Source organism: Lacerta agilis, chromosome 14 (genome assembly GCF_009819535.1).
Source record: "Lacerta agilis isolate rLacAgi1 chromosome 14, rLacAgi1.pri, whole genome shotgun sequence".
In the NCBI taxonomy this organism is placed as follows: Eukaryota; Metazoa; Chordata; class Lepidosauria; order Squamata; family Lacertidae; genus Lacerta; species Lacerta agilis.
Genome location: NC_046325.1, coordinates 11,670,184 through 11,696,544, shown reverse-complemented (window position 1 = coordinate 11,696,544; position 26,361 = coordinate 11,670,184). Strand labels below are relative to the sequence as shown.

At 44.3% G+C, this 26,361-nt stretch overlaps 3 protein-coding genes across 5 annotated transcripts; all 3 read left to right on the top strand.

Moving 5' to 3' along the window:
* The first annotated feature begins 10,544 nt into the window (after positions 1-10,544).
* LOC117057449 (olfactory receptor 4M1-like) lies at positions 10,545-12,976 on the top strand. Its single transcript, XM_033168294.1, has 3 exons — positions 10,545-10,596; positions 11,903-12,673; positions 12,855-12,976. Exons 1-3 carry the CDS (start codon positions 10,545-10,547, stop codon positions 12,878-12,880), a joined length of 849 nt encoding a protein of 282 aa, XP_033024185.1. The 3' UTR covers positions 12,881-12,976.
* A 2,786-nt stretch (positions 12,977-15,762) lies between these two features.
* On the top strand, positions 15,763-18,669 carry LOC117059199 (olfactory receptor 4Q2-like). Of its 3 annotated transcripts, none has more exons than XM_033170759.1 (2): positions 15,763-15,785; positions 17,748-18,669. In XM_033170759.1, the coding sequence occupies exons 1-2, from the start codon at positions 15,763-15,765 to the stop codon at positions 18,667-18,669; spliced, it is 945 nt and encodes a 314-aa protein (XP_033026650.1). The 3 variants fall into 3 exon arrangements, with proteins under 3 accessions (XP_033026650.1, XP_033026649.1, XP_033026648.1); XM_033170758.1 differs by lacking the exon at positions 15,763-15,785 and adding an exon at positions 17,497-17,506 and having other exon boundaries at positions 17,735-18,669; XM_033170757.1 differs by lacking the exon at positions 15,763-15,785 and having other exon boundaries at positions 17,719-18,669.
* A 6,741-nt stretch (positions 18,670-25,410) lies between these two features.
* LOC117057448 (olfactory receptor 4Q2-like) lies at positions 25,411-26,361 on the top strand. Its single transcript, XM_033168293.1, has one exon. It carries the CDS (start codon positions 25,411-25,413, stop codon positions 26,359-26,361), a length of 951 nt encoding a protein of 316 aa, XP_033024184.1.

Genomic DNA, 26,361 nt, shown 5'->3' with positions numbered 1-26,361 from the left:
ATTACTGTAAGCTTCCTGGAAAACTTGGTTTTTCATATACCGTACTTTTCTGTGTATAAGATGCCCCCATGTATAAGACACCCCGTTTTTGGGAACTGTTCTGCCAAGGGGCAGGGTTCTTTTTTTGGAATCTGGATCCAATGAAACACACAGATGGAAGAAGAACAAAAATATGCTTTAATTTTCTAGATACAATCAGACAAACGTAGCGTACCTGACCAAAAGCCCAAGCACAAATCTCCTCTTCTGCCACCCGGGGCCCCAAGAGAGCAGCGGGAGAGATCCCTCACACCAGGAAACCCACAGCACCCGGTACCTGGTCTGTGGCGAAGCCCAATCAGTCCCTTCCATTCCTTCGTTTATATAGCTGACTTAAGTTTGATTGTTTTCACCTGGCTATCAGGTACCATTCCCGAATGGTCAGGGAATCAGGCACCTGAGTGTGGCTTGGCTAAGGTCATTGGCAGCTGAAGGTGTTCTCAACTAATTGCATCTTCCTCACAAGCAACTTTACTCTGCTAATTAGAGGAGGAAAAGGGAATAGGATATGCAACCTGACTCCTCGTGATTACAAAGATCTTCCGCGAGTTTCCACTACACTCCACCCCTTGACATATCCTATTTCCTTTTCATCCTCGGTGTCATTTGATTGAGTATAGTCCACATAGGTTGCACCTTTGCATACAGTTGCTTAATTTTAACAAACAAAAAACAAGTGAAGATCATGGAAATACATATAATCACCAAAACAATGATAACCGGATGCAAGGCCAGGTTCAAAATATTGGTCATGGTGGGACTCCATCCGGAGAATATGTCCCACCAATGATGCACAGTGAGATCCCCAACATCTCGCATCACTCGCACTAACTCTGCTCCCTCATGTTTAATTTTTAACATCATTCCTCTAATCAAATTTACAAAGAAAAAACTATACTCATGACTATCTATATGATCCCCCCTCAATCTGTCCTCTGGAATCTTTATCCCCCTAGTGATATCCTGCCAACTCCCCTGCGTTATCCATCGTTGGCCATTAAAATATTGGAAAGTGACATTCCATGTGATGGACCATGACAGCGTAAAATTATCATACGTCCATGGGATGGAGAAGTACAGTCGTTTGCCAGACATCATCCATGTCCCCTGTCCAGTCACATTCATACATCTGCCATGGATGCCGGGGAGCCATCGCCTTTGAGACAGAGCTGGTTGTTCACACAGCAGCAGCGTAGTCGTGTTCAACTCAGGAGGATTCGATTGATCATAGATGTGCGCACAGAGGCAGACTATTACCCACCACCACCAATTCATGGTGTCCTAGAAGCATATAATAAGAAAATTATTATGGCGTATTACAAAGAAATAGGAGAGTCATTATTCTCGCCGCTTCAGCTTGGCTGCATCTAAACATATGGGTGCAGTAGCATTTGCCAAAAGCACCCAGTAGGTGGCCCCAGGTCCCTTACTAACAATCTCTCCAGGTCTGTTTGGCTGATCGGTGTATACCACCCATACCTTCTGTCCAGAGGTGAGAGTGGTATCTGTAGATCCAAACTCTCCTCTCCTCCTGACAGTAGATGGAGGTGGACCTGGTGCTTCCTGAATATCGGGTACACTGATACGCTCGCAAATGAGTTGCGCTATTCGTTGTCCTGTTAGCAGAGATGCATCTTGAGTGCTAACATTATGGAGGAGCACCTTTATTTCTCCTTGGTAGTCGGCGTCCACCACCCCTCCTAAAACCTGCAAGCCTTTTAAAGCTAGGCTGGATCGAGGTGCGATGCGCCCATAGGTTCCATGGGGAACGGTGACCCCAATCCCCAAGGGTACTAGTACCTGCCCTCCGGCTGGTACCACCACATCCTTAGGGGTTATGAGGTCAGCCCCAGCACTATCGGGCGTCGCTCGGAGGGGTGGCTGGCCATAAGGTTGGAGTTTCCAAACCTTTAGGTACTCCACTGGTGCTGGCGCTGGCAAACCTATCATTCGTTGCAATGGTGTTTGGCCAGCGCATATTGGACGGCTATTTAGTTCAAATTCTGCCTGATCTAGAACTTTACCCCACCCCTTCAGGGTATGGGTGGGGGTCAACTGTTTAAGCTTTTGCTTTAGTAACCCATTTAGCCGTTCTACCAACCCAGAAGCCTGTGGGTGGTGAGGAATATGATATATCCACTGGATATTCCATTCATTTGCCCAATCTTTTACCTCCCCCCCTGCAAAATGACTCCCATTGTCACTCTGTACCTGAAGGGGCGCTCCATACCTCCGTATTAACATCTCCAACCCCTTTATGGTGTTCTGCTGGTTCGCTCGTGCGCAGGGGTAAGTCAAAAGATACCCTGAAAAGGTGTCTACCATGGTTAATGCATACTGCCAACGTCCACATTTGGGTAAGGGTCCTATATAATCAATCTGCCATATTTGCCCAGGACCACTTCCCCGATGTAATTTTCCCATGGGTGTCTTAGACAGAGGCATCTGTCTCACCTGGGAGCACACTTGACAATTAGCAACCACTGTGGCAGCGGCACTCACTGAACATGGAATGCCTCTCTTGATGGCCCATTCTTTGGTGGCTTTGGCCCCCAGATGCCCTGCCTTGACATGCGCCCAGCGTGCTAATACCAATAACTCTTCTTCTTCGTCTTCTGGAGTAGCTGTCCGTACTCTTGCTAACCGATCAGCAGCCTGATTGTACAGGGCAACAGGTGTCCCTGTTGTATGTCCATCTACATGTCCAATGTGCATTTGTACTTTTGAGAGCATTTGATCCAGTTTTATCCAGAGGTCCTGCCCCCACAATGGTCGGTTGTGGATGCAAAAGCCATCCTGTTTCCACTTTGGAAACCATACAGTCAGCCCTTTAAACACAGCCCAAGAATCAGTATAGATATATACAACATCCCCTCCTTGCTCAATTGCATGTTCCATGACCATTAATACAGCCATTAACTCAGCATATTGGCTGGACTTCCCTTTTCCTCCTCTGGTCAGAGTAATTTGTTTTCGAGGATTTAAAGCGGCGGCACGCCAGACTCGCTCATTTCCCTGGTAACGGGCGGAGCCATCGGTGAACCAGACTTCGTCATGAGTAACCTGCTCATACGGGGGAGCTTCCTGTGCTGGGGAATCTTTAAGTTCTAAGCTAGGAATTTCTTGGATTTCTTCCCCTGTAGGAGTCACAGCCAACACTTGCTCCTGCAGTGCGCTCACCCCATGAGAACCAGGTCTAGCTCTTTCTGCAATATACCACTTCCACTTTATAAGGGAAGATTGTTGAGCTCTCCCTACCCTGGGACTGGTAGAATTATCATTCACCCAAGCCATGATAGGAATGGCTGGTCGTAATACAACAGGGTCGGATCCAGTTAGCCTAGCAGTTTCAACCAAGGCCCAATAGCATGCTAAAAGCTGCTTTTCAAAAGGGGTGTACTGAACGGTGGGCAATTTACGAGACCAAAATCCTAGGGGGACGCGCTTCCCCTGCAGGCTTTTCTGCCACAAGCTCCAGACTGCAACTTCCTTATTTGCAGAGACTTGTAACTCAAATGGTTGCCCTTTAAGGTAAGGACCTAAAGGCATAGCAGCTGCCACGGCCGCTTTGGCATCAGACAGAGCTTTCTCCTGCAGCTCCCCCCATTCAAACTGAGCCTTCTTTCGTGTCACGTTATACACGGGTCTTAGTATCTGGGCTAGATGTGGTATATGCTGTCTCCAGTACCCCATCAGTCCTACCAGCCGCTGGGCTTCGGTTTTGGACGTAGGAGCCTGGAGGGTAGCGATTACATTCAGAACTTTTTCAGGGATATGCCTCACTGGTCCAGCCCACACCACCCCTAGGAATTGTACCTGCTGAGCAGGGCCCTGAATTTTCTTGGGGTTGATCTCCCACCCTCGGGACCGCATATGGTCAATCACTGTTATTAACCCTTGCTGCACATCTTCTTCCGTGGGTCCCGACATAAAGACATCATCAATGTAGTGGGCTAAAAACAGGGCTAGGCTCAATGTAATCTGCTGCAGGTCCCTAGCCACTAGCCCATGACATAAGGTGGGACTATGCAGATACCCTTGCGGTAAGACTTGGAAAGTATACTGTCTTCCCTCCCATGTAAAAGCAAACTGATCTTGCGATTCTGCATCAATTGGGATAGAGAAGAAGGCATTTGCTAAGTCAATTACCGCATGCCACACCCCGGCGTTCTTCTCAATATGTTCTAACAAAGTTACCATATCAGGTACAGCTATGGCCAGGGGCGGGGCATGTTTGTTCAGCTGACGATAATCTACCGTCATCCTCCATGTACCGTCAGGCTTTTTCACTGGCCACACGGGGGCGTTAAAGGGAGACACAGCCGGCCTTAATATCCCCACCTCAAGGAGCCCTTGGATTGTACGAGATATTTCTTCATGGCCCCCTGGAAGCCGATATTGTTTAACATTTACAGGCTTGGCAGGTGGTGGTATCTTGAGTGGGGTCCACTTGGCCCTACCTACTGTGATCGCCCTGACCCCAAAAACGTATCTTCCTAGCGGGGTATAAAACTCCCGACCTTGCAACAGGTCTATCCCAATGATGTACTCTGGTACATGGGATATGTAGACTCTTGCCCAAAAGGGGAGTGAATCCCCCAAGGCCACACGCAGTCTTACTCGGGTGGTGAGTTCTTCCCCATCCCCATACGCGTTAATATATACAATCTCTCCCTTATGTTTTGCCGGATTACCATGTATCAGAGTGACCTCAGCTCCAGTATCCATGAGAGCTAACACTCGCTGCACATTTGCTTTGGACCAATGAATGGTTAAGGGAATGTGTGGGCGCGGGTCCCCAGGGATAGCCGTCTTTATTGGCCTCACCGCTGGAGCCCTGCCACACCCCTATTCAGTAGGTTGGGGTATTTCCCACCTATGTTCTGACAAAGAGGGGTACAGTGACTCTGGGGGTGGGGCAGTCGGCGTAACCGTGCCCCTGACCCAGGGGCTAGTCCCCTCCTTTTTAATTTTCCCTGCACATTTTTGCTTCCACAAGTTGTACATTTCTGCAGTGGGAATGCCATCTATATCTTCCTTGCGAACCCCTGCTTCCAATAATTCCAAAAACATCTGCTTCCTCGTCACCTTAGGGGTGGAGGATGTTTTATCTGTCCTGGTGAAGGACTTCTTATCAGTCCCTGATTTTCCCTTCTCCTGTGCTATTCGGGCGCGGGGTTTAGCGACATTTTCTCTCTCTGCCTCCCCTAATTGTCCTATCAAGAGAACAACTTCACCAACAGGTCTCCCTTGGGCGGGGCCCAGCAGCGCTAACAATGGGCCACGCATATGTGAGGGTGCGCCCTTTAACAGCCGCGCCCTCATACCGGCAGTGAGACGCTGACTCTCTGGTCCCTGGAACCCTTGCTGATAGATCCCAGCCTGCAAAGCCATGCCACGCAGCTGTTCTATGGCTTCCTCAATGGTTTGCCAGGGGCCTGGCTGTTCTTCCCAATCCATTGGGGCGGGGTATCTGGCGTATACAGCCTCTACACACCACTGAAATAGGGAACCTGTTGCACCCAAATTAGGCATGCGCAAAAACTGATTAACCAATGTATCACGAGATAGGGTTCCCAATTTTACCAACTCCTCCCCCGTCAAGTAAAGACTGGTAGTTCCCTGGTCCCACAACCTAACCAGCCATTGGCTCAACCCCTCCCCAGGTTTTTGCCTGTTTGTCTTCGCCATTTCCGCCAACTCCTGCTGAGTGTAATCCCGTACTATCCGGGTGGCCTGGGCCGCTTGTGGGTTACCTGGCGGCCCCTTACTCTTGTTGGTCACTAGAGGACGTGCCTCAGCAACCCATTCCTCTTCATTCCCCTCATCTTCTCCCTCTGTCCATTCTGACTCCTCATCACTAGAATCCCAAATGTCCCCACTCCATGTCTTGGGGTCCCATTCCCGGGAAGCAATGAGGGCTCTAACCTTCCGAGGGTTAGGGATACACTTCTTTCTTACCCGCTTTGGGTATTTCATTTTAGCGAAGCGAATAGCCATAGTGGCAGCCCGCTCCTTAGCCAGTTCTTCCCTCCCCCGAGCGCTTTCTAGCACCTCCTTAAGAATTGCCTGCTGGTCCTTTAAAGCAGCGATGTCCTCTAATTGCTGCTGTACCTTCCTCTGAGAGGCTTCTAATTGCTCCCAAACACTCCGGAGCGCAGTGAGTAGGACCCATCCAAGCCCCCCCACTGTCTTCTGCCCCGCACCTTTCTCTATCCCCATTAGCTGCAAACACTTAGACACAGCCATAGGGGTAGCACCTCCAAACCCAGCCATCTCAGCATCCCATGACACTGGTGGGGTCAACTGGTTCAAAATTTGAGCCACTGGTGCCCAAGCACTAGTGCTGGGCCAACCAGGGATGTGGCTCTGGCCATCCTCCTGCCTAGGGCTTTTCTTCTTCCACCAGGGCATTGTCTCCAGATCCTGCTCACAGCGCCAAATGTTCTGCCAAGGGGCAGGGTTCTTTTTTTGGAATCTGGATCCAATGAAACACACAGATGGAAGAAGAACAAAAATATGCTTTAATTTTCTAGATACAATCAGACAAACGTAGCGTACCTGACCAAAAGCCCAAGCACAAATCTCCTCTTCTGCCACCCGGGGCCCCAAGAGAGCAGCGGGAGAGATCCCTCACACCAGGAAACCCACAGACCAGGTACCGGGTGCTGTGGGTTTCCTGGTGTGAGGGATCTCTCCCGCTGCTCTCTTGGGGCCCCGGGCGGCAGAAGAGGAGATTTGTGCTTGGGTTTTTGTCAGGTACGCTACGTTTGTCTGATTGTATCTAGAAAATTAAAGCATATTTTTGTTCTTCTTCCATCTGTGTGTTTCATTGGATCCAGATTCCAAAAAAAGAACCCTGCCCCTTGGCAGAACAGGAACTCAAGTTTAAGAAAATGGGGAGAGATGGCACATGTTGCAAAATCCACACCTCGTCTGTCCCTGTTCCGCCAGAAGCTGCCAATCACCCGCCCAATTGCCACAGCGTGAGCCAATCAACACCAGCCATTGACACAGCAACCAATGACATGCCCAATAGCCGCTGACAGCTGCAGCAGAAACCAATCAAAGATCATCCTATGCACTACCCATGTATAAGACCCCCACTTTTTAGTGTAATTTTTAAAGAAAAAAACCTAGTCTTATAAATGATGGAAAAGTAGTGTGTGTGTGTGTGTGTGTGTGTGTGTGTGTATTGCTGTATTATTAAGACATAGATGAACAAACAGCAAACCACTCTACTCTACCTCCCATTCCATCTTAATCCCAAACCAAACAGCTCCTGCTGAAATCTTAAACTACCAGTTGAAAAGGTAAAGGTATAAAAAGGTAAACATACCGGTGCAATCCTATACAAAAGGGTATAAAATTGTATTTTAGGGGAATGTATGTGTAAAACTGCATCTATTGGTGAAAAGAACATAGAAAAAAGCATTACATATTGTTAAAATGCATTACATATTGTTAAAAAAATGCATTACACATTGTTAAAAATGTGTATATTAGGTAAAATGTCATTCCATATATGTATAATATGTATGGGGAAAATGTGCACTAAAACGCTGGCAAATTTTTGTGATGACTATTTTAGGGGTAGTGGTGGCTGTGAACTGTGGAAATGTGTGGAACTGAATTTAATACTGGGGAAATGAGAAACTGAGGGAAACTGAAACTGACCGATTTTTCAATCCCTACATATAACATAATACTGACAGTCAGTGTGGTATAGTGGTTAGAGTGTCAGACAAGGACCTAGGAGACCAGGGTTCAAATCCCCGCTTGGCTACAAGAGTCCCTGCTTCTCAGCCTAACCTACAGGTGAAATTCGAAAAATTAGAATATCGTGGAAAGGTTCATTTCTTTCAGTAATTCAACTTAAAAGGTAAACTAATATATGAGATAGACTCATGACATGCAAAGTGAGATATGTCAAGCCTTTGCTTGTTATAATTGTGATGATTATGGCGTACAGCTGATGAGAACCCCAAATTAACAATTTCACCTTTGGGGTTTTCATTAGCTGTATGCCATAATCATCACAATTATAACAAGCAAAGGCTTGACATATCTCGCTTTGCATGTCATGAGTCTATCTCACATATTAAACTTCAGTAGCTAATGAAAACAATTGCTTACATAAATGGACTTTTCCACGATATTCTAATTTTTCGAGTTTCACCTGTACCTCACATGCTTGTTGCAATGTTATAATGAATCAGACAGGGAATTCTTGGGTGCTGGCCCATTGCCTTTCTCATCTCCCACTGTAACTTTCAGTAGCCAGGGGAGCTCCTCAAAGTTTTTTTCCTTCTGAGTACCCCATGGGAAAACCCAAGTTGCACTTTTAATAATTCCCCTTGCAACCTGCATGTCGCCCAGAAGTCACTCATGCTCTCTTGGGCCCCAACTGATCCAGAACTTCCAAGCCCATTAAGGGTGTTGCATTTTGTAGATCAAATCCTATGTTGCTAAGAAGCTGCTCTCTCAAGTAGTGCAAATGCTGTGCTGGTGGAAAGAAGTGGCTTCACCTTAGCTGGTAGGTGCCATGCAGACCCTTGCTAATCCATAGCCCCTATAATCCTGCGAGTGATTCTTCCCCATAAAAGGCTTCCAGGATGCCTTTTCTTACACAGAGTACCATTGCTACAGGTGGCAAGAGATACCTCTTTGATTTCAAAAAATTATTTCTATAGCACTCTACAGAATTGATGCTAGTACGTACTGTTTTTAATTTTTCTTTGATCGCCCCTCATTAATGGGAGTTTTGTCTCAAGTAGGTCAGAAAAAGATGTGTGGCTAAGAAGTGAGTATGGTGTGTGTAAAGTATTAGTAAGGTATGACTGAAGCCTGACATTAAATATTAGAATGGAAAGAAATCAGAGAGCAAGAATGTTGAAACAGTTGACTAATGGATGAGAAAGGTCCAAATGAGGGGAGAGTAATAGGTTCCTATTTCAGCCAACTTGCCTGAGGTATTGAATACATCCTAAATAAGGAGTGTGGAAGATGTGAATAAGAAAGCACATGGTGGCTATTTCTTTTCCAATAGCAAACTAAACCAGGAATGTTTTGAAATAATTGAGCACAGAATTGTTAACATTGGGGAAACCATGAAACTGAAAGAATATTTGTTCAGTTCATATTTATTTCATGAGTCCTCCAAAGAGTTTGTGGGAGCTCTCTTCTCAACCATGTGAGGTCATTTTGGAATTAGCGGACTGGTGTGGAATTCAACCCAGGCCTCCCATGTTCTAGACCAATTCTCCTCAGTCCAGGATATTGTCACAGGATGAAGGAACTTGTACTTGTGCAACATCTGGAAGGCACCTGGTTGGAGAAGTCTGTTCTCAACTGATGCTACTACACTGCTGAACTATTTGCTGTTCACCAAGGAATATATAAATAAGAAAAGGAATGAGGTGTGAGAAAAACCTGCTTTATAAATCTCTGTAGACATGTGGCGCTGTGAGTTAAACCACAGAGCCTAGGGCTTGCTGATTAGAAGGTCGGTGGTTTGAATCCCCGCGACAGGGTGAGCTCCCGTTGCTCGGTCCCAGCTCCTAGCAGTTCGAAAGGTACGTCAAAAGTGCAAGTAGATAAATAGGTACCGCTCCGGTGGGAAGGTAAATGCAGTTTCCGTGCACTGCTCTGGTTCGCCAGAAGCGGCCTGTCATGCTGGCCACATGAGCCGGAAGCTGTACGCCGGCTGCCTCGGCCAGTAACGCGAGATGAGTGCCGCAACCCCAGAGTCGGACACAACTGGACCTAATGGTCTGGGGTCCCTTTACCTTTACCTATAGAAATGTAATTATTCTTGCAGCAAAAACAACAAAGAGTTTTGTGGCACATTAGAGACTAATATATTTGTTATGGCATAAGCTTTTGCGGTCTTGAGTTCATGGAAGCCTATATCATGATAAAAGTGTCAGCCATTAAGATTGCACAAGACTCTGTTGTTGCTTTTAGGAAGGAGCTCTTATGGGTGTGTGACAGAGACATACTTGTGGAAGAGCTGCAACTCAGCGACAGAGCATCTGTTTGCACGTAGAAAGCCGCAGGTTCAGCCCCTGGCATCTTCAGATAGGGTTAGGAAAAGTGCACCTTTCTGAAAATCTGGAGAGCTGCTACCAGTCGGATGGACCTTTGGCTCCTGTGTTCAAATGACAGCAAAAGACACTGAAGTAATTTCTGTTGTCTAAATGCTTTGCTAAACACTGGAATAGCCAACATGGTGCCCTCCAGGTGTTAGGTGTTTCAGCTCCTATCATCCTTGACTACAGGTCCAACTACATCTGAAAGGGATCACATTGGCTGGCTTAGAACATCTTTCATGAAGTCCTCAATATCATGTTTGCCACTTTAATAAAAAGATTTATAACCCCTCCGCATAGGAAGCTGCTCAGAGTGGCTTACAAATACTTTTCTGTTTTAATGTCACAGCTGCTGCTTTGATGAAAGGCAGACGCACTCAGCACCACCGACTCATCTCTGCCCACCTACACACAATGCCACCCAAGGGTGCCAACTTGAATAAAATGGTGGTGGTGGGGAGCCCTGGTAAGCCCCACTCGCGAGATGCACTGCACAAGCACCATTTGAGTGGCAATGCCCACCAACCTGGGAGGGGAGCTGAAGGGACCTCGGCCCCTAAGAGTTGGCTACTGGGATGCCACCAACTCCCTCTTACTTTCCCTTATATTGGCGATTTGTTTGAAAATGTAAAGTGGGGCTCTAGGGTGAAACACCACGAAAAGGTGAGAATGAGGTTTATTTGGTGTGGTTGGCACCTAATCAGGTCTTTGGTGAATTAAGGAACTGAGGAAGCTGTGTTATGCTAAGTCATAGGAACACATAAATAAGAACAGAGGAAGCTGCCTTATACTGGTCCTATCTTCTCTATAAGACACCTTGAGTTCCTGTCAGGGGAAAAGTTGGGATATGAACATAATCATAATAAGAGGTGTGTGTGTGTGTGTGTGTGTGTGTGTGTGTGTGTGTAAAAAGACTAGGGTAAATTGATCTGCTCACGTGTCTGCTTATTAATCCAACCACTCACCCATCACTGCATAGAAAACAAGAGATATATGATCTATTAAAACATACAGAAAATTATAATAAAAGCAGCACAGCACCCGTCCTTCCTTTAAAAGCAGCCAGGTACCAAAATCCTATTGGAATAAAAAAGCCTTCACCTGCAGGGAAGGAGAGAGCCAGTCTAACTTCTCCAGGGAAGGAGTTCCAAAGTCCTGGAGGAGCCACCGAGAAGCCCTTCTTTAATTCAAAGGTTAATAATAATAATAATAATAATAATAACAATAATTTATTATTTATACCCCGCCCATCTGGCTGGGTTTCCCCAGCACTCTGGGCGGCTTCCAACAGGAGATTAAAAATACATTAAAACATCAGCCACTAAAAACTTCCCTAAACAGGGATGCCTTCAGATGTCTTATAAACATCAGATAGCCGTATTTTAAGCTGTATTTTAATTAACTGTTTTTTTTTTCTTTTTTCTTTTTTTCTATTATGTTTTATTGTAATTTATATTCAGTGTTAGCCGCCCTGAGCCCAGCCCTGGCCGGGGAGGGCGGGGTATAAATAAAATTTTATTATTGTTGTTGTTGTTTGTTTGTTTGACATCTGATAGGAGGGCATTTCACAGAGCTGGCGCCACTACTGAGAAGGCCCTCTGCCTTGTTCCCTGTAACTTTGCTTCTCACAGTGAGGGAACCACCAGAAGGCCCTCGGAGCTGGACCTCAGTGTCCGGGCAGAACGATGGGGGTGGATACGTTCCTTCATTATCTCCTCCTCTTTTTCCACTACTCTTTCTTTCTTTTCTTCTGGTTCCCCTTTCATATCTAGGTGCAGATCGCTTAAACTTCACTCAAGGTATGGAGGACACCACAGGAGTGGCCAAACTTAGGTTGCTGAAGTCTACCCACTTGGAGGGTCTGAGGAACAGCACCCAAGTGACTGAGTTCATCCTGACCGGACTGTCACATGAACGTGGGGTCCAGCTTTTCCTCTTTGCCCTGTTCCTCACTTTCTACATGATTGTCCTGCCAAGCAATGTGCTGATCATCATCACCATCCGGGGTGACCCTCATCTCAGCTCACCCATGTATTTCCTATTGGCCAACTTGGCATTCCTGGACATCTGGTATTCCTCCATTACTGCCCCCAAGATGCTAGTTGATTTTTTTGCTGAGCGCAAGATCATTTCTTTCTGGGGCTGCATTGCTCAGCTCTTCTTCCTCCACTTTGTGGGTGCCTCTGAGATGTTCCTGCTCACGGTCATGGCTTATGACCGCTACGTTGCCATCTGCCGTCCCTTGCACTACTCCGCTATGATGGGCCGGCGCTTATGCATCCTACTGGTGATAGCCTCTTGGGCTGGGGGCTTTGTCCACTCTCTCATCCAAGTTGTGCTGATCCTCCGCCTTCCATTCTGCGGACCCAATGAATTGGACAATTACTTCTGTGACATCACCCAGGTTCTGAGGATCACCTGTGCCAACTCCTTTGCTGAGGAGATGGTCATGATATTCAGCAGTGGCCTCATCTCTGTGGTCTGCTTTGTGGCCCTCTTGGTTTCCTACATCTTCTTGCTCACCATGCTGAAGAAGAACACTGGTGAATCAGCCAGCAAGGCTCTCTCCACTTGCTATTCACACATCACCATAGTGATTTTCATGTTCACCCCTGCCATATACATCTATGCCCGACCCTTTGATGAATATGCTCCTGACAAGGTGGTCTCTGTCTTCCACACAATAATCTTTCCGCTCCTAAACCCCATTATTTATACCCTCAGGAACAGGGAGATCACCACAGCTATGAAGAAGGTGGTCAACAGATACCTCCTGTGCAAGAAAACATGAGATCAATAGAATGGTAGTAATCCTGGGGTCTTCCTTGCATGACCAAGGGTGAGAAGATGTGTTCAGTTTTAATAAGAAAACATCACCAGGAAACACCATTTCTCCACAATTTTCCAGTGGCTTCTTTTGCTTATGATTGATCTCCCAAACCCCTTTCTGCCTCTACACACTCTTACTCACATGAATATGGTTAAATTGAAATGCATCTATATAAAACATTATATTCAATTGCCCCTTGAATAGCCGTTTCTTGACTTCATCAGTTTATGTTCAAATTATAGGAAAATTCTAACTGAAAATTGCATTTTTGGCATTAAAACTGATCATGTAAATTCCAACTAAATTCTAGTGTGCTCTATAATAGGATAAATTTCTTTCAGAGACTCCTGTGAAATAAAAGTTTAGAAGCAGTCCTTAAAAACATCTAACAAATTATCAGTTGCTTTTTAACAAGTACATGGAATAAAGTGCCTATAAGTAAATAATATTAAAGGTGTATGTGTTGGTTAAGTGAACTATTAATAAGCTCTTTCTATTGTTCTACTGAGCTTAGTTTCATGGAGTAAGCTTGTTTTTTAAATGGTGCAAACATCCTTCAGCAATGTGAAATTAAGAAATCTTTTCAGTGCCAGAATACAAAACCCTGCTGTGAAATAATAAAAACTGTTGAGATGTGTACATTACCTGAGGCCTGCTGGAGATTTTGCATAATGAAATTAAGGTATCACAGACGTTACACATTATGCCTGGAGAATGTACAAAATGGTCCAACACATGCACATCCCTTAAAATCTGCTAGAGAGTATGCCTAATGTCTGGAGAATGTATAAGATGTAGCTGATATATGCGTGTCCCCCGATATGTATTGGAGAGGAGTACAAACAATTTCCCATTCATGAACAGATTATGTGCATATCTTCCATGTGTTGTACAATGACTGGTAGTTGTACAGAAATATACATTATTTCTCAATAAAAGGTAAAGGTAAAGGACCCCTGGATGGTTAAGTCCAGTCAAAGGCGACTATGGGGTTGTGGTGCTCATCTCGCTTTCAGGCTGAGGGAGCCAGCATTTGTTCACAGACAGCTTTCCGGGTCATGTGGCCAGCATGACTAAGCTGCTTCTGGTGCAACGGAACACCGTGACAGAAACCAGAGTGCATGGAAACACCATTTACCTTCCTGCCACCGCGGTACCTATTTATCTACTTGCACTGGTGTGCTTTCAAACTGCTAGGTTGGCAGGAGCTGGGACAGAGCAACGGGAGCTCACTCTGTCGCGGGGATTCGAACCGCCGACCTTCCAATCAGCAAGCCCAAGAGGCTCAGTGGTTTAGACCACAGCGCCAACAGTGTCCCGTGTTGCTCAATATGCATTACCATTAACATATATATTGTGGAAGTAGAAGCACCTCTGGATCCAGTCCATAAGAGTGCAATAACACCCATTTTTCTACCTGCCAGTGATCTGAATCAAGTTGATCTTTGCATAACAAAGTGTCAGAGCAACCTCCTCTCCTCGGTCAGCTGTTTGCCTCATAAACCCTCACCACTGCTTTAATTCAGAAGGTGGCATTATCAGCTCAACACGCGCAACTCCACTAAGTTTCCTTCCTCCCCACGTAGAAGCTTAAAGCGCACTGTGTTCCAGAAGAAAATAAATGTTCTTATAGGTCTAATCATGAACATCTAGTTATCCCATGGTGTTCATTTTATTCCTTCACTGTCTCAAAAAAAAAAAAAATCTTCATAAGATCTAGAAGCTCCCACCACTTTAAAATCACACCGATTTTCACTAAGCTGTAAAATGGAACCATTCGTTATCACTAAACCTCTTCACAGGGTTGCTGTGAGGATAAAATTGGGCATGGCAAGTGGGGGGAAAACCACATAGGCTTTCCTCAGGATCAAAGTATAATAAATATATAAATGAGTATCCCTGGTAGGGATAGGCAGGTATCAACCTGTATTTCAACACTTCTAGTGAAGGAAGAGTTCAGTGGCTTCTAAGGAAGGCTGCTCCACTGTTGCACAGCTCATACCACCAGACAAGCCCCCCACCTTTTAATTGGAAATCCTTGGTTTGGATCCTACCCTCCTGAGCAGCAGAAAACAAATTTCCTCCAACTCAGGGGTGGGGAAGCTCTGGTTTGTGGGTTAATCTTGGCCTGCCAGGGGGTCCAAAGCCCACTAGCAGGGGCGGAGCAAGGGGGCGGGTCAACCTGGGTACCGCCCTGGGGGGGGTAACACTTGGGGCGGCGCCCCGCCCCTGCAATTGGCACCGCTGGCGCACGACAAGTTTCAAGGCTGCAGCCTGTGAACAGCAGCACAGCGTCTGTGCTGCTGTTCGCGCGCTGCAGCCTTAAAATTTGCCGTGCCGCCGCATGGAAGGGGTGCCAGCCGCTTGCGCCTGCCATCTTGCGCAGTCCACCTGGGATGCTGCACATGCGTGCCATGATGTCACGCCGTGCGCACGCTAGGGAGCGGCACCCCAGCCCCAGGGGGGTGCCCCCGCTTTGCCACCCAATGCCCCTGCCCACTAGGGTTTTATCCTGTAGCTGAACCCAATTTAAAGATTTGTTCTCTGTTTCCCCATGTCTTTCCTTCTCTATCCTTCCTTGTTTTACTTGAATCAAGTTTTAGTCTGTAAGCTCCTTGGAGGCAGAGGCCTGTTCTCCTTTATGACGTGAATCGCTGTGTACACTGCTGATGCAACAAAACAATTGCATCAACATTTGTAAAACAAGGAGGCTATTCCAGTGCACAAATCCACTCTCTTGGGTTTATTGAGTTCAGATCAAATCTAAACGGAGCATGAGGATGAATTTGCTGTGCTTTGCAGATGGCGACAAGTTCTCAAAGTTTGTTTCCTTTGCCTCACTGGGGACAGCAGAGCCGGATGCAAGAGCGGTAACTTTGGAAACAAACTCCCTTTGTAACAATGATCATCCAGCTCTTTAATGCTCAGAGCACCAGTTTACTTTATCTAAAGGGATAAATTGAGCAGCCTCTTCGTTGTCCCCATTTTCCATCTGGCATGGAGATTTCAAAGTCATCAGGCAAAACCAGAATGCTGCTTCTCAGTCTAAGACTGGATCAGCTGTGGAAAGACGTTATCTGTGTAATCTTCAAGTGACCTCGGAGTGAGTGAGTAAGGGGCAAGTGAGATGGATGGGGCTGATGGGGTAGATCGGATTCAAATTTGCTTAAAAAAAATAATACCCCCATTCAGACACGAGCTGAGTTGCAAAGAAAGTTTAGAATCTATATTTTAATTCAGACCTAATCAATGTTATGCCTTTCACATGCTGCTGGATTAAAGGCAGCCCTCCTTAGTGAAGCTTTTAATATTTGATGAATTATTGTATTTTAATATTTTGCTGGAATCCGCCCAGAGTGGCTGGGGAAACCCAGCCAGATGAAGAAGAAGAGTTTGGATTTGATATCTTGCTTTATCACTACCCCAAGGAGTCTCAAATTATATCTATTATAATTCTCTATCATAGGATATGGGAGAGGTAGATGATTTTGAGTTCAGAGAGGTCAGGCAGAGATTCTGTGCATTGTGATCGTTCCACAATTCTGTCAATTGGCTACTGATTCCTGTAAGCACAAAATGTTTTGCTCCTCTGTTTTCACCTTCACCTTATGCTTGCCTCACATTTTCCACAACCTCACTTGTACACAAACCACAGCATTTGTGTACCTCTTGTATCTTCACCCTCCCAAATACTTCAGCATCTATGTACCATTTTCACATTCTGCCCAACTCCCATACTGTAGACCTTTCTATGCCAGTGCTTTCATATTCAACCTCATTCCCATTCCTCCTACTCATTCTGGGTTTTTGTTGGTGTGTGTGTGTTGACAACCTCCTTTCCACCTCCATTTCCAGCTTCATTCTTTCTTTTTTTATCTCTCCACCCTTCTCCTTTCTCTTCTCAGTTCTCCCTTTCTGTGTGATCACCATCATTTCCATACCTTCTCCTATTCTGCAGCCCCCTTTGTGTATACAACCCATACTGATATATGTTGCTCATCTTTAATATGAGAATCTTAAGAGCAATCTGTGACTTTGCTTATTCAGATAGAGAATCTTAAGTTCAGTTGATGGATGTTGTGCATATATGGATGTTTAAAATATCCTTTCTAAATTACCACATTGAATCTAGAACCTCATGTTAAAGACAACAAATGGTCCCAGGAGTGATGATAGTAGATACAATGGAATATTAGAGGGCCTTGTATCCTTTATCTTTTCACACGAGGCAACTGAGAAATGGAAGAGGGAGAACATCCATTTTTACTCTTTTTCATTGGAGAGTCATTGGATTAGATGATTCTCAGAGTCCCTTACAGCTCTACATTTCTATGATTCTATAACAACAGAAATTTGAGTAAAGCAGTGGTGTAGAGACACAGAACACAAAATAGCAGTTTAAAATGATAAATGGTCTTAACACAATATATTCTATTCAAACATCTTCCAGAAAAAGCTATGCAGAAGACCAGTTCTAGAATAAATGTTTCATGCATACAGAAGTGAATCAAAACTACCCTCTTCACTTAGAAGCAAATGAAAGTTAGTTATGTTCATTCATTTCAATTGGTTTACTCTGAAAGGGAAAAACGTTGGGTTTACTTGTTCCCTGTCCTCTCTCTCAAGGAACCTATTTTATGATGTTTTAGCAATTTTATAGCACACTGAGATGATTTCTTCAGTGGTCTGGCAGCTCAGAAAATATTTTTGAATGAATGAATAGAAAACCCCTGTTTCTTTCCCCCTTTTACAGGCTAAATGGGGCAGCTAAAAGAAAACCACACAAGAATAAATGAATTCCTCTTGATGGCCATATCCCCCACATGGGAGTCCCAAGCCATCCTCTTTGTGGTCTTCCTCCTGGTTTATGCAGCTACCATAGTAGGAAATAGTCTTATCATGCTAACAGTGACTTCTGACCTTCGACTGCAAACACCCATGTACTTTCTGCTGGGGAACCTCTCCTTCGTGGACCTTTGCTATTCCACAGTCACAACCCCTAAAATTCTAGTGGACCTCTTGTCCAAGAAGAAGAGTATCTCCTTTGAAGCCTGCATGGCACAGCTCTTTTTCCTCCATTTTGTGGGTGCTACCGAGATGTTCCTTCTCACCATCATGGCCTATGACCGGTATGTGGCTATTTGCAAGCCTCTACACTATCCCAATATTATGAACAGGCAGCTTTGTAGCTGGCTGGTGGCAGCCTCTTGGACTGGGGGCTTCATTCACTCCATAGTCCAGTTAGTCCTCACTATAGGGCTTCCCTATTGTGGGCCCAACCAACTGGACAACTTCTTCTGTGATGTCCCACCGGTTATCAAGCTGGCCTGCACCGATACCTACATCATTGAACTCCTCATAGTCTCCAACAGTGGCCTCATCTCAACCAGCTGCTTTGTCATCTTGGTGGTTTCCTATGCCACCATCCTGGTGAGGATCCGCTCTCCTGAGGGACGGCGCAAAGCCCTCAATGTTTGTGCCTCTCACCTAATTGTGGTGACCTTGTTCTTTGGTCCTTGCATCTTTATCTATGGTGGGCCCTTAACCACTATCTCAGTACACAAACTAACCCCTGTCCTGTACAATATCAATATCATCACCCCCATGCTGAATCCGTTGATCTACACTCTGAGAAACAAAGATGTGAAGTCAGCCATAAGGAAGCTGAGAATCAAGGAAACAACTTCTGATGCGAAGGCAGACATGTGATTCCCTGGATTATTGCTCATAGAGACCTTCACAGCAGCAAGGCTGGGTGTAGCATGTAATTGGAGAGTTTTGAAAGCAACCATTTTTGATAAAAATTGAACTGGTCTTTTAAAAATGTGCTTTGGCACATTTGATATATGAATTAAGTACCCATCTTATTCTTTTTTAATGCTGAAGAGTTAGTAAGAAATCTAAATAACAACAAGAACAATAAGAACCTACAGGCTGAATCATCAAGTCCTTTATCAGTAAGGAGGCTTCATTTTTTAAACCAATATTATGGCACTATGGTTTTCATTTCCTATGCAAAAGCCCTGCTAGCTTCTGGTCAAATCTCAATTATTACTACCTGACTGTGATGTAGATATCATTGGCAATCAAATAAAAAAGAGGTTAAATGCATGTGAATATAACCTGTAATTAAATAAACTTAGTATGTGTATTAAACCAAAATATCAATTTTTGATATATAACATTTAATAAACCTGATAATGTGATAATGTTAAGTTGCAGAACTGGGAACACTCTTGAGTCCAGAAACATATTTCATTGACACTACCAACCACCCTACTCCAATTATTTTGGGGACATGACAGGCAGGGTCTTTAACCCTTTCTCCCCACACTATGGTTTTGATCCAGATTGCCTATTCTGAACTGCTATAACCCATGGAAGGGGAAACTAGCAGTCACTTTCTGTGAACCCCTTAGATCCCTATGTCCTTCTGTCACCTATTCTGTAGCCAAATCCAAGCAGGTGCTACTGAATCATTTACATGCTCTTTCCCTGTTTATCTCTCTCTACCCTCCCTTCTTTTTAAACTATAAGATCCTTGGAAGCAGAGCTCTTTTCTCTTTCATACTGTAAAGTACTGTGGTCAATCATGGTGCAACAACGTCAATTCCTTTCAAATTTTAAAAATCAAGAAGGTGCTTGCAAAGTACAAATGGCACATAATAAATGCCAATTAAAAGTAAGCTGGACCGGGGAAGAAGAAGAAGAGTTTGGATTTGATATCCCGCTTTTCACTACCCAAAGGAGTCTCAAAGTGGCTAACATTCTCCTTTCCCTTCCTCCCCCACAACAAACACTCTGTGAGGTGAGTGGGGCTGAGATTTAAGAAGTAATATGTTGTATGATGAAGTAAAAATAAATGTTAAGAAGTTATACTTTGGATATTTTGATGGTGATAGATATAAATTTTAGAGATGAGAAGTTATTAAAGTAAATTAGAAATGGAAGCAAAGGAGAGAAAACGGGGGAAGTCCCCCAAGTTGATTCGAAACAAGATTTTTTTAACTAGTAAAAGGAATGTTCTCGAAGCTACTAACATGAGTTTGGCCAAACTGCGAGAGGCAGTGAAGGATAGGCGTGCCTAGCGTGCTCTGGTCCATGGGGTCACGAAGAGTCGGACACGACTGAACGACTGAACAACAACAACAACAAAAGGAATGTTGGTATTCCAGTTTAGGTTTGTATCTTTGTTTATTCTGTTTTAATTGTTGTATGTTGTATTTGTTTCATTGTATTGTTTTTTTTTGTCTTTGTGGAAAACCAATAAAATCTTTGTAAAAAAAAAAAAGCAATGTACATATTCATTCTAATGGACTTGATAAGTGAAGATTAAAAGTAAACTGGGTTGAGGAGGAATTTCCATTGCAAGTTCTTGAAGTTTACTGCCCTTCTCTCACTGGGGACAGCAGAGCAGTAACTTTGGAAAGAAACTCCCTTTGCAACCACACTCAACAGCTCCTTAATGCCTACACGTATGTGCCAAGACTCATAAAGATAATTAAATAAGATGTTTCGTAGTTCCCATTTGCCTGCTTTCAAAGTCATTGAGTGACACCTCAAGGCCGCTTCTCACTTCTCACTCCAAGATTTGATTAGCTGTGGAAAGATGTTCCCTGTGCATCCTCAGAGTGAGTAAGGAAGAGAGTGCAAGTGAGACACACAGGGCTGATGGGGTAGACCTGATATAAATTTGCTAACCAATTTCCCTCCTTCAGACACAGACTAGCTTGCAGAAAAGGCTTAGAACCTGTCTTGTAATTCACAGCTAGCTAATGTGGTGTTCTCCAGATGTTTCTGGACCACAGCTACCATTATCCTTGAACATGTTGCCTGGGACTGATTGGAGCTAGGGTTGAATAACCCCTGGGCAGCATCCGATTGGCAGCCCTGTTCTAATTCTCTGTTACAGGATTTGTGGTCATAGATGCTTTGGGGTAGAGAGATTTTAGGGGGAGATTTTGCATCTTGTGATTATTCCATAATTCTCTCAATTGTCTTGTGATGCTTGTCAAATAGAGAAGCAGGGCAAAGTGAGGCAATCACTTGAGGTGGCACATGGTGGTTTCATTTCAAAGTTGCTCTGGGTCATATTTCATGGAGAGAAAAAACCCAACTAATAAAGGATAATGGTGGTGGTGATGATAATGCTGAGGATGGGTGGAGAGCAACTCTCTGGCTGCTTCATCTCACACACCACATCCAGTCCCCAAGATGGTTGAGGCAGACACAGTTGAACCAAACTGAGACAATAAGTCCTCATATGGAGCAGAAGACAATTAGAAAGAAGGGTCTGTGATTCTCCTATTTTCTTCTTTCTGGGATTGGGTTTATTTCTCTTTCTGCAAGTATGTGTATTTCAAAAGCCTACCTAGCCTGTTGAACCAGGTTGCCTGGGTCTGGTTCCTGTTGGAGGGAGATCTCTGGAAGCTTATTGGCATTTTGTAATATGTGTGTTTATTTGCAAAAATACAAGCTGAACATAGGTGCTGGAATAGCTTAAACACCCCAATAGACTATGAAGGACCACTGCACCCCCCCCCAAACATCAGGATCGCAGGGAGCAATCCAGTACCCCCCCCAAATCCTGTTAACTCCCAGAGTCCCAAATTCATCTCTTGCCTTTTCTCTGTGTATGTTTTCCCCCTCCAACTGCAGTTTCTCCTCTTAGGTAGGCATCTCAATTGCACAATTCTTAGCTAGGGTGGAGAGCAGAGATTCTGGGCACTTGCAGAAGACCTGTTTATTGAGCAGTCAGCCTGATTCATTTGTAATTTGGTTAGGCAAATTTCATCAAGGAAGTGTTGCCTCATACTTTCCTTTGCATTTTTACTATCAGAAAAAAGTTAAACATTTGGGGGTAAGCGTGTCTAGAGCGCAAGATTTCCCAAACAACTGTAAATGTACACTCTGAATTTGCCATAAAGTAACTGAATCCTACCTGAAGATGATGACACCCCGAAAGGGCCCAGAAAGAGATCTTAGATATTCCTTGGACCACACAAAAAGCCAGCTATTGATAGCAATCTCCCAATCACCTTATTAAAGGAGACATTTGACATTAGTCAGGACTAATAAGGAAGTTTAAGGAAGTTTTTAATGTGTGGCATTTTTATGTATTTTTAATCTTTGTTGGAAGCCGCCCAGAGTGGCTGGGGAAATCCAGCCAGATGGGTGGGGTCCAAATAAATTGTTGTTGTTGTTGTTGTTGTTGTTGTTGTTGTTGTTGTATTCTGTGGCAGTTTTATTGGTTCCATTAGCTCTCTTTTATCCCCACCCCACCCACAATGTACAATGTAGATAGAATTTTAAAATGTCCTGATGCAGAACTACCTGGGTCCTCCAAAGGCAAGGCATAATTTTAGGACATAAAGGTTGCATTCCAGTGCACACTTTTCTAGGACTGTGGTGTTCATCATGTTTGCTAGTTACTGAAGATATCTTAAAAACTGCTTCATTAGGAGAGTGCTAAATGATACCCATTGCCATTGTAGGTGATCATCAGAAGAGCTTTCTGTTTAATTTAAGGACTTGTATATCCTGGGGAAATTTAGTGAAGAAGGCATTCCCACTACTAATTGTGTTAGCCTATCTATAAGGGTGCTTAGAACAGTTCCTTGCTGCACTAGTGAACTCGTGACAAGCAGTGTTGTATCTTAGCTCTTATTGGTTTTATGGTATTAATTAGACTATATACCACCTTACGATATTGCATATGAAAGTGCTGTTTATGAATATGTAAATGAAGTAAACAGAAGTTGTTACACTCATCCTGTTTAAAGCGCTGAGTAGTTCCAGGGGTACAGTGCTTACCTGGATCTAGTTTCTATTGGAAGTTACTAGAGGCTTATTGGAATGTGGTAAAACTTGACTTTGTAGTTCCCTAGCCAATTGTGCAGGGGCAGACCTTGGTAATCTTTCATAATAAGAGGCCTTTATGAGGCCACATTTTTATTATTTTTATTATTATTTTGCATACCCTCAGCTTGGTACTCTGTGTGGGCGAATCACCCACACCAACCTCATTCTAGCACTGAGTAGTGCATGCAAAAATGTATATACAAGGGTATAGTGCACTTACAAATACAAATGTTAGTGAAAATAACAAACAGAAATGGATCATATTAGGGTGGAATGGCTTTCAAAAATGAATACATTAGGCAAAATTGCATAGATAAATGTGTATGTTATGAGAAACGTGATTTAAAATGCTGATGAATTTTCATGAGGCTACATCTCAAACTGATATAGAAATGTAGTGAACTGGATGCTGCAAAAATGGGAAATTGCCAAAATGAAATTGACAGTTTTACCGATTCCTACACCTTGTATATTCTGTATACAACTTGACATTCTGGAGGCCAAATATATACAATGGTTGAATGGACAGACAGAGAGATATTACACTGTATACCTAAAATGTTGTTGCTATTGACATTCAACCTGTGAAAGTTGGCAGTCCCAGGCAATTGTGGTCAGTGTCCAAAAACTTACACCAGTAAATGTCTCTAGTCACCTATATGTGTAGTGTGTATGGCAGAAGAGTTGGGAAATAAAAGTCTTCCAATATTGATCACTTGTATCTGGAAATTCAAACGTTCACATGATTTTGAACTTTGGGCCTGATTTTGGACTTTTTAGACTGTAGGGGTAATGCATGTCAATTGGCAATTATGCTTAAAAACCACCAAGAAGGCCCCACCATGGGTCAATGAAACTAAGCAGGAGTCAGGGGTGGCAGGACTAACGGGGCCCTGTAATGTATCTGTTACGGCTTTGCTAGGAAAGGAATACCTTGGGCACAGACGTGCAAGCCTTGGCAACTTCTAGAATGCATTATTCAATAATGCATGTCCAACAGGTAGATCGTGATCTACTGGTAGATCACTGGACGTCTGCGGTAGATCACTGGTAGATCATTGTTGTTGTTGTTGTTCAGTCGTTCAGTCGTGTCTGACTCTTCGTGACCCCATGGACCAGAGCATGCCAGGCACGCCTATCCTTCACTGCCTCTCGCAGTTTGGCCAAACTCATGTTAGTAGCTTCGAGAACACTGTCCAACCATCTCATCCTCTGTCGTCCCCTTCTCCTTGTGCCCTCCATCTTTCCCAACATCAGGGTCTTTTCTAGGGAGTCTTCCCTTCTCGTGAGGTGGCCAAAGTACTGGAGCCTCAACTTCAGGATCTGCCCTTCCAGTGAGCACTCAGGGCTGATTTCTTTAAGAATGGATAGGTTTGATCTTCTTGCAGTCCATGGGATGGACTCTCAAGAGTCTCCTCTTGGTAGATCATTGGCTCCCCACAAAGAAGCTGAACAACTGTGGCTTCCCTTGAAACTGCAGCTAGTGCAGAATGCTGCATCCCAGCATCTGGCCAGAGTAGCTCCTTATTAACATACTACACTGGTGCTGAATGGTGTGCAATGTCTGTCAGTATATTACTAGGCCAGAATATTACTGAGCTAACCAGGAAGAAGAAGAGGAGGAGGAGGAGGAGGAGGAGGAGGAGGAGGAGGAGCTCTGAACAAATGCAAAGCACAGTTCGATCCTCGCTTACATTGTATCAGTGATGGTTTTTCCATAGACACTAGTCGTTCTTATCTGCTATGCAACAACAATTCATTTAGGAATCTGCCTTAGTTGGTAATTAAAGTCATCAAAAGCAGTAGGGAATGATCACTTTAGCAATATTTATAAGGATGGGGCAAAATGTTACCAGCCTGAAGATGGTGAAGAAGAGTAGGTTGCGGCCAAAAATTAGAAGGTGTTTTGGACAGTTTAAGTATGAACACTGAGCACATTCTACCCTGATTTAAGTTGCATATATGCCATCCACATTCTAGGTCCAACTGCACACTTTAAAAAGCCCCTTGGAGGTAACAGTGTTATTGTTAGTGAATAAAGTGCTTAAACAACCTGGATCCAGGTTACTCGAAGGACCAAATTTTCCCTAGTGCACAGGTCAGATCAGTATAATCACTTGGCCAAGCCTTCCTGACTGTCCCACAGTTATCTCATATTGATTTATTTTCTGTACCGACTGAAAGTTTTTATGGTAGTGGTTACTTGGCCATCTGTTGTTAATATTTTTAGTTTCACCAAGCACTTTTAGATAATTGATTAGATTCAGTCTGGATAAACTGAACCGTATTTCGTGATTTAGGGTTGAGTTCAATGCTAGTCCTTATTCAGGGTGAAGCCATTTGAATGGATCTACTCTAAGTAGGAATAGCATTGGATACAGCATATATTTAGTTGGTTGGTTGGTTGGTTGGTTGGTTGGTTGGTTGGTTGGTTATAGCTTGCCATTTCCCCCCCAAGCATCCAATTTTATAAGGTTTTCGTGATTTTATTTTGCACCCCCATGATTTGCTATAATGAATTGGCCACTTATCAATATTCTTATCCATAAATAAATAAAAAATACATCTCTTTCCACTTTTGCAGGCAAAATGGATCACCTGAAAGGAAACTACACCAGAGTCAATGAATTTCTATTTGTGGCCCTTTCTCCAACATGGCAGTCCCAATTCACCCTTTTTGTGTTCTTCCTCCTGGTCTATGCAACCACCCTAGTAGGAAACAGCCTGATCATGCTGGCAGTGACCTCTGACCCTCGACTGAGAACACCCATGTACTTTCTGCTTGGGAACCTCTCATTTCTAGATCTTTGCTACTCCAATGTCACAACCCCTAAGATGCTGGTGGACTTTTTGTCCGAGAAGAAGAGCATCTCCTTTGATGCCTGCATGGCCCAGCTCTTTTTCCTCCATCTCTTGGCTGCTGCTGAGATGTTCCTCCTCACTGTCATGGCCTATGACAGGTATGTGGCCATTTGCAAGCCTCTGCACTATCCCAATATAATGAACAGGGAGCTCTGTAGCTGGCTGGTGGCAGCCTCTTGGACTGGAGGCTTCATCCACTCCATGGTTCAATTACTCCTCACAATAGGCCTTCCCTACTGTGGGCCCAACCAATTGGACAACTTCTTCTGTGATGTCCCACCGGTCATCAAGCTGGCCTGCACTGACACCTACATCACTGAGCTTCTCATAGTCTCCAACAGTGGCCTCATTTCAGCCAGCTGCTTTGTCCTTTTGGTGATCTCCTATGCAACCATCCTGGTGAGGATCCGCTCTCCTGAGGGACGACGCAAAGCTCTCAATGTCTGTGCCTCCCACCTAATTGTGGTGACGTTGTTCTTTGGACCCTGCATCTTTATCTACACTGAGCCTTTATCTGCTATCACAGTAGACAAGCTGACCCATGTTCTTTACAATATCAATCTCATCACCCCCATGCTGAATCCGATAATCTACACTCTGAGAAACAAAGATGTGAAGTCAGCAATAAGGAAGCTGACAGGGAAGGAAATGATTTCTGATGGGAAGGTAGAGACGTGA